At 43.0% G+C, this 14636-nt stretch overlaps 1 protein-coding gene across 2 annotated transcripts in view; it reads left to right on the top strand.

The window, feature by feature from the left end:
* The window catches only part of ABHD12B (abhydrolase domain containing 12B), a 259208-nt gene that overhangs the window by 60725 nt on the left and 183847 nt on the right, over positions 1 to 14636 (top strand). For both annotated transcript variants that reach the window (XM_085626980.1, XM_085626979.1), the window contains exon 2: positions 8108 to 8232. In XM_085626980.1, the coding sequence (XP_085483106.1) occupies positions 8108 to 8232 (125 nt within the window). The remainder of the gene's footprint in view (positions 1 to 8107; positions 8233 to 14636) is intronic.

Raw genomic sequence — 14636 nt, 5'->3', positions numbered from 1 at the left:
AACTGGACAAGATATTACTTGAGGAGGTATGAGCGAGGAAGGCTTTACTAATGTTGATTTTAGAGGTAAAGGCTTGGTATATGTCGTTAACTTTAGAGAAGAAAAATTCAGACAGCGAGTTACAAAGTGGTTGTGACGGTGGAGGATTGAGGTCTGGTGCGTTACCAGTAAGGGTTTTGGTTATATTGAATAGTTGTCTACTGGAATTTTTAGCGTTTTCAATTTGCTCCGAAAAAATGTTTTTTTGGCTGCGAGAATCATGGATTTATAAATGGCCAATGATTCTTTATATATGGTCTTACTTTTGGCATCGTAGCTTCTGCGCCATTGCCTTTCCCTGTTCCTACTTAATTGATTTAGGACTCTTAGTTCTTCGGTATACCACGGAGCGGTCGGTGTGCTTCTATTCCTAGAATGGCACTTGGTGGGTACCAGGAGATTTGTGGCGTCGCCAAGCCAATCGTGAAATTGGCCGGTGGCGATAGTAGGATCATCGGATAGGGTTGGGCAGGTTTTGTCCAGTAGTGTTATAAATTCATTTTGGTCTAGATTCTTCCATACTTTGAAGGGGCAGGGCTTCATAGCAGTACCCTTCTTCCTGCGTGGTTCCTTAATTGTCAGGCCGCTGAATATGGCAAAATGATCTGTCCAAGGCATAGGCAGAATATTTAATATATGCAAGCCCTCTACGTTGGAAAAGATACCATCCAGCGTGTGTCCTGCCTTGTGGGTGGACGCGGTGACCAATTGTCTAAGGCCCAATGTTTCTAGGTCTGATATAAGGACAGCGGTATCCCTGTCATTCACTTGTTCTAGGTGGAAATTCACATCGCCCATCATTGTGGTAGACTCTTCAGTGGCAATTGATTCAGTAATTGCGCTGAGGTTAGAAAGGAAGCCTGCTTTAGTCCCGGGGGGACGATATAATAGCACTCCCTTAAAGTTAAAGAGGGCTGTAAACTTTATATTAAAGTGCATGGATTCACATGAGGTGGCAGGGATAAATGCTGTTCGGACCTCAAACCGATCTCTGATTATGATAGCTAAACCCCCTCCCTTTTTGCCGACCCTATCCTGTCTGTAGGCTTTATAGCCGGGAGGGACAGCCACTACGAGATCGGGGGGCGAAGAATCATCAGTCCATGTTTCTGTAATATACAGGACATCTAGGTTGTTGTCAGTTATAAGGTCTGCTATTTCTTGTCTATGTTTGCCCAAAGAGCGCGCATTAATGAGGGCCATAAGGATGACCACTTCGTTGTCATCACATTGCAAATTAGAGATCGCCTTTGAGTTATTAATACGAATCGTGGTGTTGCAATGGGGGCAAATCAGGTTGGCAGCCATCGTTATCTGTTGGATGTTGTGATTGATACATTGAAAGGAGTGAATTGGTTGAAACCTCATCAAGGCCGAGCGTGAATAAGCTCGCTTGAGATGTAAGGAGGCCGGATCAGGGGTCGTGGCCCTGGGCGCGGGCCAGGCGCGGACGGGCGCCGACGGGCTTGCATTCGGCGCGCCGCCGGCGCGCCAGCTGCGCGGACGGATGTTCATACCCTTATATCCGTTGAGGAGGGCGTGAGGCGTCGAGCAGCTGGAGCGCTACCCCTCCCTCACCCAAGATGGCTGAACCCTTTCTCCACAGCGCGAGGATGTGACAATGCGCGCTGTGCTTGAAGGCGAGAATGCGTGCAGGTAGGAATAATACTGGATTACAGCAGCAAAAAGGTTTAAAAATGAACAATATATTTTAAAAGTAGCATACAACAGAGTAAACCCCCGGCTTCCGCCTCAGGGGACAGACTAATGCCAAGTCAGCGCGCAGCGCTACCTGCCTGGTTAAGTACTCTGGGAGGGCGGGAGGCGTCGAGCAGCTAGGGCGCTACCCCTCCCTCACCCAAGATGGCCGAACCCTTTCTCCACAGCGTGAGGATGTGACAATGCGCGCTGTGCTTGAAGGCGAGAATGCGTGCAGATAGGAATAATACTGGATTACAGCAGCAAAAAGGTTTAAAAATGAACAATATATTTTAAAAGTAGCATACAACAAAGTAAACCCCCGGCTTCAGCCTCAGGGGAGAGACTAATGCCAAGTCAGCGCGCAGCGCTACCTGCCTGGTTAAGTACTCTGGGAGGGCGGGAGGCGTCGAGCAGCTGGAGCGCTACCCCTCCCTCACCCAAGATGGCCGAACCCTTTCTCCACAGCGCGAGGATGTGACAATACGCGCTGTGCTTGAAGGCGAGAATGCATGCAGGTAGGAATAATACTGGATTACAGCAGCAAAAAGGTTTAAAAATTAACAATATATTTTAAAAGTAGCATACAACAGAGTAAACCCCCGGCTTCCGCCTCAGGGGAGAGACTAATGCCAAGTCAGCGCGCAGCGCTACCTGCCTGGTTAAGTACTCTGGGAGGGCGGGAGGCGTCGAGCAGCTGGAGCGCTACCCCTCCCTCACCCAAGATGGCCGAACCCTTTCTCCACAGCGTGAGGATGTGACAATGCGCGCTGTGCTTGAAGGCGAGAATGCGTGCAGGTAGGAATAATACTGGATTACAGCAGCAAAAAGGTTTAAAAATGAACAATATATTTTAAAAGTAGCATACAACAGAGTAAACCCCCGGCTTCCGCCTCAGGGGAGAGACTAATGCCATCACTTTAAAGTCCTCCTGCCTTGATTATTTCTCTGACTCATCAAACACAAATGTCCTCAGCTACATTACTGAAACCTGTATTTTTCCAGTATGTTTTAAATATACTCACCATACTATCTCTGCCTGTGTGCATCTGATTATGAAAGTTCTTGGCCATTCACAGTATTAACATACAGATCCTGGTAATTTTTCTTGTACCTCATTTTCTCCTGTTTCTTTTTCTCATCATCTAAGACTTCGTCCTTCAGGTCTCTCTACTCACTCTAAGAAGTCTGAATTGAATTCATAAAGACATAATTTACACATTTTCAGAATTTTGTATGGTGCTTATTCTTGATTCATCATCTTCATTTACTTGCACAACTGTCTCGTCATGTAATGCACAGTACTTTGATGTTTGGTCCACATATCTATTTGCAAGTGTAACTAGGACTTTACCAGCCTTAAGGGCAATACACTGGACCACCACATTTTCCTTTGACTGTTGTACCACTTTCAACAAATCCAGTATGTAAACACAATTGTTAATAGGAGCTCCAGAGGACGTCATCAAGCCTCTTTGTGACTACTGTGAATATGCAAATTATTATTTTAAACACGCAATATAAGATAGGCTACCGCAAAATGTGCCAACAGATTTAGGGCCTCAATACGATATTGGTCGGAAAGCATTCTGACCGACTCGGTCTCGGAATTGTTTCTGACTGAATCGGATTCGGGGAGTCCGACTGCTCGATTACGATGTTTCCGAACACCGTTCGATCGGACTCCCATTGACTTCAATGGGAGACTGTGTTTCGACCGACAACACAGGCTCCCATTGAAAAAAGGGGTGGTTGCAGAAAACCTTGCACCCTGTGGCAGGCACCCCTTGGTGACTGCCACACCGTGCATGGTTGGAAAGAGGTGAGCCTTGGGTACCCCCACGGACCCCAACCGGGGTGAAGGGGGGCCTGCTACGGGCCACCAAAATTGGATTCCGACAGCCGATCCATGTCAGACAGACCGATTTGGAAAGGCTGTCCGAATCCAACATCGTAATGCGTCAGTTGGAAACGCGGTCCATAGAGCCGTACCCGTCGGCTCCGACCAACGCGGTTTCTCCAAATGCCGATCGGAACCGAGTTGGAACGACCGACCGGTTTCCAAATATCGTAATCGGATGTGTTTTCCGAGTCGGTCAGAAACGCAGGTTCCGAATCGGATTCGGACAAATCAAATGCCGTTCGGAGTCTTTTCGACCGACATCGTAATCGGCCCCTAATTTTTTAATATTAAGTACTTTCAATACATCTATTTTTAGTAAATCGGAAAGATAACTGCACAGAAAATAATACACACATCAGTAAGTTAATGTAATTGTGGGAAATTCACTCCTTTACGTTAGTTAATGCAATGACTGCCAGGGTTGCCACCTTTCTCAAAGAAAAATAACAATTTAAGATTCTGCAAAGGCCTGGATATAATACTTAAATAGGACTTTATATAAAAGTGTCCTTAATAATTTTTAAGATCGCTTTTCTGCTTTTGTTCACTTTAATTATCAGTGAAGGATCATGAATGTATCTCCAGAAAACATGTTAAAGTGCTTTCTTCTCATATTTACGTTTATTAAGTATATACTGATAAGGGGAAAAAAGACTTGCTTTAGCTGATTTTGCTAATATTTGTACCAGCTAGGACGTTAAAATACTGGTCATGACGTAAAAACTGGCTAGGTGACAACCAAAATCACTGTAGATGTTGGTGTGCGTAATTAAAGAGAAACATAATTGAATCTTAATTGGCACACTGAGGAATAATGAATTGTGTATTTATTGTGCCTACCAGTGGTTGAAGTGCATTAAAACATATGTGGGATCTTTGATCTTGAGTGCAATGGGGGTGGGGTCAGTGAACATGGGGCTGGGGTCAAAGATGTGGCTAAAAAGAACAAAAAATGCTGTAACTATTTTGTTGATCTTTCACCTTTAGAAAACTGCAAATAAAGTAACTCACACTTAGAATTAAAAAATAAATCCAAGTTAATCTGATCAGTGGGAAATGCACTATTTTACAAATAAAACCTCTATTAGTTAATGCGATCACTGCAGATATCTGTGCCATGTGGTGCCAGCCTGTGACTGAATGCACTGTGAAAACTTGCATTTCACACATCATAAGATCGGCTCCCACAGAATGCACAGAAACATTTAGGTTCAAGATAAAGGGCTTCCAAAACAAATTTCAGTAATACACAGACTGTACCTAGTGCCATTTTTTTTATAACTGTTTATTGAAAGTATTCCCTCTAAAGCTCAGCTGTAACACCTGTACAATACCTCTCGAAAAGAATACATCCATAGCATCACAAAGCTTTAAGTGAACTCTATCATTTAAACCAATAGTGGCTTTCGGGCAGCCTTTACGTTTGCATATTAACCAATAGCACACATTGCTTCACAGTACTGGAGGAATTGATCTTTCTCTGCACAATTGTCTTTTAACCACAGCTCGAGTTGAGGGTAGATGCCGCTACCCTACTGCAAAACTGGCTGCTTTCAGTGGAGTGCTGCGTTCCTTTCCTACTTCTTCTGGAATTCACAGATATATGCTGACACCGGGACACTTTCAGCAGCGCCTGCATGTTATCTGCTTTTGTTCCGAACAGCAATGTGTAGGCGGGGAAGGGGCTAATCAGATTCCAGCTTCCCCATGACAAAAGCCGAAGATAAGGGCCCATTAGGCCTCTTTAGGTCTCGCCTGACCCAGCGCATGCGCTGGTTTGGCGAGACTTTTTGTGAGGGCTCAAAAAAGTGCTACCACTGTAGCCTAGAGCTACAGTGCATGTGCGCGGGCCTCACTTTCACGGCCGCTTTGATGTTTGATCGCGATCACTTTCGCGGCCGCTTTCATGTTCTCCGTGAGCCCGTTTTTTTTTTCCTGTTTATTACTTCTATGTAGTAATGGTGGCACCCGTGCGCCGCCATGACTACAGAGCAGTAATAAACAGAAACAAACATTGGCATAGCCAATAGGTCTCGCTTTTGGGACCTTATAAGTATTTAGTTATGCAACTGTTGAATGGCTAAACACTTATAAGGTCCCAAAAGCGAGACCTATTGGCTATGCCAATGCTTGTTTTGTTGGAGTATCCTGGCTGGGAGCTGTCGGGAGCCTCACACCAGAATGAAATGGAGGGGATTCAAAAGTTCACATATGATCACTTCATAGGTACTTAAAGGAGAAACGCTTTTGAATGTATTCTATTGTAACATTTCCTTTCTGCCTTAGTTTACTTTAATTAGTAGCCATGGGTCATTACCAAAGCTCTAGAACACATTTAAAAGTGCTTTGTATTTATATTTGCTGTTTGAAGTACATATAGATAAAGGCTAGAAATACCGGCTGTAGATGATTTTGCTTATTTACTGATGTCACCCACTTCATTATTATATGTCCTTCATGTTTTCTTTTATTCCTGTTGCTCACAACAGTCTGGGGTTAAAGCTCAAGGAACTGTGTACGTAAGGACTTTGCTGCTTAAGTTATATCTTCGTGTATGTTCTTCACGTTACATTTAAACTAACAGCAGCTGAAACACCTTCCTATCAGGTCCCTCACACAAATTCGTAAGAGTAATTTTGAGTGTGTATAATTTGCGGTAGTTTGTAGACAAATGGCACTGAGGGTTTACTGGCATATGCTTTCCAGTGTCTTGGTGCAGTGGCTGCCAGTGTCTTGTTGGATCGTGATGAAGGCATGCCACTTACATATGTCCTCATTGAGTAAGGAATGGGACGAGGATGAGGATTTAATTGTTTGATTAATTACTGAATTTCTCACTCTTTAGTCCTGGTACTTGAATGAACACCCTTCCACCTGTAGCTGTCTCAGCAAGTGGTCATGTGCTTTGAAGCCAGATCTCCAATCTATTGTCATTATTCCTTGCAACAAGGACCCACAAATTGTTCCATGGAACCTGATCTATATTTCACTAAAGGCAACATGCTCCTCCTTCAGCAGCCAAAATCCCTTCAGTTCCTTGGAATATTAATATTTGTGGGTTCCAGCTTGATTGATAGCCATGGAATGCCTCTGAAGTGTTTCTAAGGAATGAATAACCAGGCCAGCATGATGTAATCTGTCCTTCAACTACCAAAATGCTTACAGACTTCTAATATATGCAGTCTTCTTTTTATGTGCCACAGCTCACAGACGTTATCCCGGGAGCCACCCAATTAAACAGAGCTCACTGCTTCGGTGTTTGCCTGAAGCCCCATTTCTCTGTCCTGCTCACACCTCCCATGGTCCATCCTCCAACACAGCATGGCTGCGTCTGGTCTCATGCACACACAGGAGACAACACATATTGTCATGCTCAGAATATCAAATACAGTGTGCAACTTGCATTTTTTCTTATTATGATTAGAGGGTTTGTAATTGTTGGTGTATATAACGGTGCAATCTTGGGTAGATTAATAAATGTTTTAGTCCACAATTACTGTTTCCAGTATCTTTATTGCAATGTGTTAACTGCTTTGTTCTTGGTGCCAAGTTCAGTATGCCACAGGCTTAAGTACTGATCAGAAAAATACTTGTTAAATCTCTTAATATATTCAATTCTACTCATGATAGACCAACTGAACATGCATGTGATTTCACTTCCTGGATTTTCACGTGCAGGGATGTCACACCAATTTTGCCTAACTTGGTGAGTCCCTCCACTTCATTTCTTAGGACTTGTGCCCTGCTTTTAACAAAAAGAACGGTAACAGTTGTTTGCTATATTAAGTATGGGCATGTTGCGCCACACATATATCGCCCACTTTTTACAAAGTTGTAATTTTAAAACTGTATATTGCACATAGTATGTGTCACTCGAAATGTCACACATTTGGTTGTAGAATTTCACTCAGAACTGCGTTGAAACGTCACACATAACATAAGCAATCTGAAAACATGGCAGGTATTTAAATGCTTCAAGTGAACTGCACCAGCCTAACCAGTGGCGGGGGAAAGGAGAGTGGGCGGGGTCTCAAGCCTTTCAATGGCTATTGCGCGCCCGCATTGTATGTATCCTGTTGTCAAACTACAATAGTTCTAATCTAACTAATCTTGGAAAATGATCGGGCTACTTGCTGCTCATCTCAGTACTCTGCGGCCTACTCTTCATTGTCTCGGTACTTGCCGTAACTACTGGTGCGAGAAGGCTTCACAAAGATAGAATAGCCTCCCTTGTCGCGAAGTTTGTATACTCATTGCACGAAAAAAGTATTTACAATATGTTGTGCTATTGCGCCACCTAGTGGTAAGACTATAAAATACACCACTGTGGCGTTAGTGGTTGGGTTATGCTGTCAGAATTTGTTTTCCATGTATCTTTGTGCAGGTGCATCTGTCACTTAAACACAAATACACTATTTTACTGCTGTACGTATGTATGGAATCTCATTGCTACCTTCTTTCTTGCAGATCATCCAGACTGTTATCATCAGCCACAATGCTAGCTCTGATTCTGTTCATTCTCTATCTCACGGTTCCTTTCATTCTACGTCTTTACCCTGTGGTGCTTGCCAAGATCATTTATCTTAACATGCGTAAGTACCATTTTTAACCATCGATTGCCAAATGTTTGTGCACTATTGTGTATATTCTTTTCTAGTCTGTTTCAAGTTTCCTGTTCTGTTTTCTTCGCCTTTTGCTTGAGAAAAATAAAAAATTCCCACGAAATAAATATAAGCCAAAGCCCCTGAGCCTCCAGAACAACTAAGTCGTCAGCCTGTCGTCTTGGCAGCGACGCCATCTGATGTATGCATGGCTAGGCCCATGCCTGTTTGTCCTTCGGAAATTCCAACTTGCTCTGAACGTGTTGACAAACTGCAGGTGCGAGGATTTGTTTTCATTTGTATGGATGGGTTTCCATCAACAAGGGGGTGTCCGAGCTAGAACCACACTTTTTTTCTTGTAAATCTCAAATTATTAGGATTGATTTCGAGAACTGCATTTCCGTCTTTTTTTGATATTAGAAGTATGTTTTCTCAACAGCATCTGGACTTTTATATATATGTTTCTCTAAGTATCCGGGTTTTGGTTCTTATTCTGGGGTCCTCACAGCTCGCACTGCTTCATTCACTGATGCTGCCTCCCAGAAGGAGTGGATTCTCTTTCATCCAATGAACACATCTGAATGGGTTAGTGGTTTGAAGTACCATCAGATGGGAGCAAACATCTAGACCCCTCTAAAGATTCTGAAATGCTCCCTCTGTCATTTTCTGTATCCTGAAGTGACTGAGAGGCGGCCTTGGGTACAGTGCTGTGCAACGGCCAGACTCTATCTGTGAAGTCTGTGTCTAAACCTCTTCACTCTTATAACAATAACTTCCACAGGTCACACTTTTGCTCAGGCGTTCAGCAGGAGCCGTGCAGAACTGACCAACTTAGGCTGATAATCTCCTTACTTTGAGACACAATTTCACTTGGGGGAAGAAGAAGGTGGCACTAGCTTTCCTCTGCCAATGCCCAGCTACCTATCTGGCAGTGACCAGGCAGAGATAGGAATGGTGGTATCCCTGCCCCTGCGGCAAGCTTTCCCACCACAATGTAAGACTGGGTGGTGGTATTCAACATTCAATTTTTACATGAGGTGGTGGGTCAGAAGAATGGTGGTAGGCAAGTAGCCCCCCCATTTCATTTCTGGCTCTAAAGTAGTCAGGGAGTGCCACCACCCTGCTATGGATGCATGCAGATAGGCGTACGGATGGAGGCCTGATATTCCACCAAAATATTGTTTCAGAAATATTGATTGGCACAAATATTGTGTCAAAAATATCGTGGGACAGAATATTGAAGGTAAGAATATTGTTGTTTTAAGTATTTCATATCTTTTTTAAATTGTACATATTGCAGTTTTGATAATGATTTTATTGAGTTATTAGTTTTTGTGTTATTAGTTATTATTTTAATGTTAAGTATGTGTAATTAATTTCAGTATAGTGTTTTTGTTTTGGTAATATATTTAGAGGTTTTTTAATTGTATTTCAATTTTTTTTATTGACGTATTGTTAGGTTTGTAGGAAAATAGGGTAGGCATTTTTTTAAATATAATATTTCTTTTTTAGTTGATTATTTTCTCATTATTTGTCATTTGTTAGTTTGATTATTAATTATGTAAATTATTTTTTAAATTATGTAATAGATAATTTTAAAAAACAGCCTTTTTTAAATTGTTGATTGCTTAATTAAATACTGATGTTAGACCTGACATTCTTTGCATGGTTTTCCCTCAATCGTTTTGCCCCCTCTCCTACTGTTTTGCTGAAATTTGTTTTTGTTGGCTTTAGGACTCTGCATACTTTACTACTGCTAACCAGTGCTAAAGTACTTGTACTCTCTTCCCTAAACCTGGTAAAATTGGCTTACACCTAATTAGCACATTTAATTTTCTTATAAGTCCCTAGTAAAGTGGTATACATGTTCCCAGGGTCTGTAAATTAAATTATACTAGTGGGCATTCGCCACTTAAGTAGCTTTGTTAAGCTGGCCTGACATTGCAGCCTGTATGCAGTTTTAAGCTGCCATTTCGACCTGGCTAGATAAACCTTTTGCCAGACCTAAACCTTCCTTTTTAATTCAGATTTCATCCCTAAACAGCCTATAGGGCAGAATGCATTGTATTTGGAAAGTTGGACATGCACTTTTACGTTTTACATACCGTGGTAGTGGAAAAAGTCCTAAATTCGTTTTTCACTACTGTAAGGCCTACCTCTTCCATAGAATAACATTGGGTTACCTTATTACAAGTGATAACTTGTGTTTGGGAACAGGTAGAAGTTTCTTTTTTGGTCTCTAATGAATTGTAATTTAATACCCTCTTTAATGGTGATGTTGGATTTTAAGTCACAATTCGAAAAAGCCACTTTTAGTGAGTTGTCATTTTCTTGTTCTGATGAATGTAGGAAAACAGAACAATCTAGGTACTGAGTAAATGATAAGGGACAGTCAACAAGCCGGTGTTGCAATGCCCTATGGATCCCCCGAAGGGTTACTTTGGTAGAGAGCTTTTAGTTTTATCGCTGTTTGATGAGTGTGAAAGTGTCCCCGTGGGGTGGTGAGTGATGTGTGTGATGGAGTTTATTAAAACTGGCTAGGGGATATCAAATTAATATTTCATGTGTGGATTCCCCGGTCAGATTAAAAAACCTGGTAGGTTGGTGCTTCTATAGGAGTGGCAATGTCCCCTTGTACCTTAGTGTATTTTCTTCTGTGAGATAAAAAAAACATGAGGCTACATGTTATATCCTATTTAATTGAATAACATGTAGTCCAGTCCTGCTGCCACTAGCTGCTCAGCCAGAGCGTGAGATGGTCATAGAATGTTGGTGTGCCTGTGATGCATGGAATGCCTGGGTGTCTGAGTGGATGAGTGTTGGCAGTTGAAGATGGGCTGAGCAGCTAGGGAGGCTGCTCCTGGTGGGGCTGGTACTACACTAGGCTGGCTGGAGTAGAGACAGATGTAACCTGAACTGGAGACTGAATAAAGATGGCATAAGAATACCTCCTGGCTCCAGGTGTCAAATGTATTTCGGGTAATGTTATTCTTGCTTCAAAATGTTTTTTATTTCTTTAAGGGAGGGATGGGAGATATTGTTTATCAAATGTATTTATCTTATCCGTTTTTTGTATAATGGTTCTTTCTCCTGCGATGTTTTAATTTTATTTTTGCATCCGTGGGACTTGTACCATTATTCATTTTTCTTGTGGATAGTTCTTCCTTGATGTTTTATTACTTGCATGTTTGTTTTCGTTGAAGAAAAAGGGATAATGTTATATCCTACTTAATTGAATAACATGTAGTCCAGTCCTGCTGCCACTAGCTGCTCAGCGAGAGCGTGACATGGTCATAGAATGTTGGTGTGCCTGTGATGCATGGAATGCCTGGGTGTCTGAGTGGATGAGTGTTGGCAGTTGAAGATGGGCTGAGCAGCTAGGGAGGCTGCTCCTGGTGGGGCTGGTACCACACTAGGCTGGCTGGAGTAGAGACAGATGTAACCTGAACTGGAGACTGAATAAAGATGGCATAAGAATACCTCCTGGCTCCAGGTGTCTTTCTACAGAGATCACAGCACTACATGTTTCACGCCTCTATTGGTCTAAAGAGATCCCTGGACCAAGAGCAAAGGAAAGGGAAATAGCCTACCTCACACATAATTCAATAGTTAGTGGTCCTCCTCTAATAGGGAGGTACCTACTTGTGAACAATTTCACTGATTGTCCAACCTAGAGAAAGAAATGGGAACGAGAGAAAACAAAATAACAAAGACCAAAACAGTGTTAGAATTTTTCTGGCATAAGAACTCCTTATTGTGTGTGCTTGGCCATCACATACACAATGTGGCACATGATACAGCCACTTAAGCGGTCATCTCATGAACCCTTTTACTCGTTCTTCTTTCTTTTTGCGCTTGTGCGTTTTGATTCAATGTACTACCCACCACCAATCCCCAGTTCTAAACGTTTGACAACTTCACAGATTGCTCCATGGCCTTAGCAATTATTACATTCTGACCAAGTGATTGATTTCTACATCCCCAATACATTTCATGTACCTCCCTTCTGGAGCTACAATTATTTATTCTCTAATCACTCCCCCTTGCAGCTAAAACTCTCCACATTTTTACATATGCCTATGGTGGGCCTTGAGCTTGCTGGTGGTGTAGCTTCTATGTCGTTCTACTATAGACTATGTTTGCCTGCAAAATGTTTTTACGAACATGCTACTACCTCCTTGTACACATCATGTACTCCAGTGTTTAGTCATTACCTGTATACATTTTTTTATGTTTTTATTATAAATAACTGGAAACACATACTTCTTGGCATGTGCTCCTCCATGTCTTGAACATTTGCCTCCTAATGTTTGCCACATGGCAATACCTTCTACAATGGATGGATACTGTAATTAAAAAAGAGTCAGCTACTGGAACATGAAATACCCTTTCTCTGCTTACAGCAGCCTTTAAGCCAAGCACAGGAAGTAATCCACCAGTGCTTACTTTTATTCTTTCATTCTTATGTATTACTTTTATACCAAGTTGCTGTCCCTGCTTTCTTAGTTTTTTAAATATACCAGCCTTTTGACAAAAAAGCCAAACCAACCGCACCAGAGTTGCTTGAATTATCTGACAGTATGAAACACACTGCAGGGGAGTTGATCCATTCCAGTAACCACTGAACTATACTTGCTGCCTCTCGTGAGGGTGGAGGTAAATTCTTTCCCTCACTGTTTTGTGCTGTCTTCTGGGACCACATTCTTGTGTCTGAGTGTGCATTTGCATAACAGAGCCATTTAGAATTCAAGAAACGATGCAACATCAACCAGTGAACTGAACCCAGCAATGTGCTTTGTGGCACATCTTCTTGGGCATGTTTGTGTCACTCTCGTTGGCAGCCCTTAGTGCCATTCCTCAGCGGCGTTGCAGTGTCCTCCTCTGCTGACAGAGCAGTGGCATCCCCTTCACAACGCTCTTTGTCCCCTAGGATCCCCTCCCTGCTTTATAACACTCATGAGCACATATGAGGAAAGTGCATAATTTGTTTAATAAATACATTTGCAAGGTCCCCAAGGCATTGTTGATGACCAGACTGATGTCATAAAGTACCTTACTCTATAGACATAATCCAACCATGATTCTACTTTAGAAAACCATAATACATTCTTTAAGTTAGCATGATCAAGCGCGGTGCGTCTATTGGGGTGTAGCCCCCCCGCCCGCAGCATCGGCGTCTCTGAACTTAAGCAAACTGAAACAGTTTACTTAAGTTCAAAGACGCCGGCCCGAGGGAGAGCTAACTGACAATCATGTCAGTCAGCATGACGTCGGACCGCCCACCCCCTTCAGAGTCTGAAGGGGGTGGGCGATCCGGCGTCATGTTGACTGACATGATTGTCAGACCAGAGGCAACAGGCAGCAGCACAAGTGCGCATGAGTGGGGACAGAGGGCGAATTTTTGCGCCGTGCCCAGTCATGCGCACTAGTGTCTGCTCTGGCTGGCGCATGCCCATTAGGAGAGCGAGGGTTGAGCAAAGGCTCAAACCTCGGTCTCCTAATGGGCAGGCGGGTGATAGTAACCGTACCCTAAGTCAATTCTGGCGCTGCTCGCAGCGAGCGGCGCGAAAACCAGGCACTTGTTCTAGTGGTGCCGGCGAGGAGTCGTGGAGAGTGCAGGTAAGGGGGCTTGGGGGCTTGAGGGCTTGTGGCGGCTTGGGGGGGGGCTCGGGGGCGTGTGGCTGCAGAGCGCGGGACTGATTGTGGCCTTTTGTTTATGTATTGATGGTAATCACAGCCCGTGAAGGGGCTCCGATTACCATCAATACTTCAACAAAAGGCCACAATCGTCCCCGCACTTTACCAACAAAACAGTAGAGTCGGTTTAAAATCACAGCGTGTACCAAAGTACACGCTGTGTTTTTAAACTGGCTCTACTCTTTTGCTAGTAAAGCGCGGTGCGGGGACGATTGTGGCCTCTTGTTTAGGTATTGATGGTAATCGGAGCCCCTTCACGGGCTGTGATTACCATCAATACATAAACAAAAGGCCACAATTAGTCCCGCGCTCTGCAGCCACACGCCTTAAAGGGAACGTAGTTGGGGAACCATACCTACATTAAAAGTTTCAAAATTACTAAGCCGCAGAATGAAGTTACTCTTGTAATCTTTTCCAATTTGCCATGCAATGGATTACAAAGCTTCGCCAGCGGTTTCTACATTTCTTCACCCTTGTGTTCAGGATAAGTTGCCTCTACCATTTTCTGTCTCATGAGCCTCTAATTGGTAATGCCACAGACGATGGAGGAATGTCGTCTATTAAATAGATTTGCTCAAGACAATGAGGAACTAGCTAATGAGGAGAAAAATCCAAAGCCACTAAGCCACAATGAAGCCTGTGTGTAACTATCTTACAACCAACATTTAATGAATATAACATTGTGTTCTAAAAAGTTT

The sequence above is a fragment of the Triturus cristatus genome, chromosome 9, assembly GCF_964204655.1.
Source record: "Triturus cristatus chromosome 9, aTriCri1.1, whole genome shotgun sequence".
In the NCBI taxonomy this organism is placed as follows: domain Eukaryota; kingdom Metazoa; phylum Chordata; class Amphibia; order Caudata; family Salamandridae; genus Triturus; species Triturus cristatus.
Note: the sequence above shows the minus strand (reverse complement) of the source record. Positions and strands in the feature narration are given on the sequence as shown.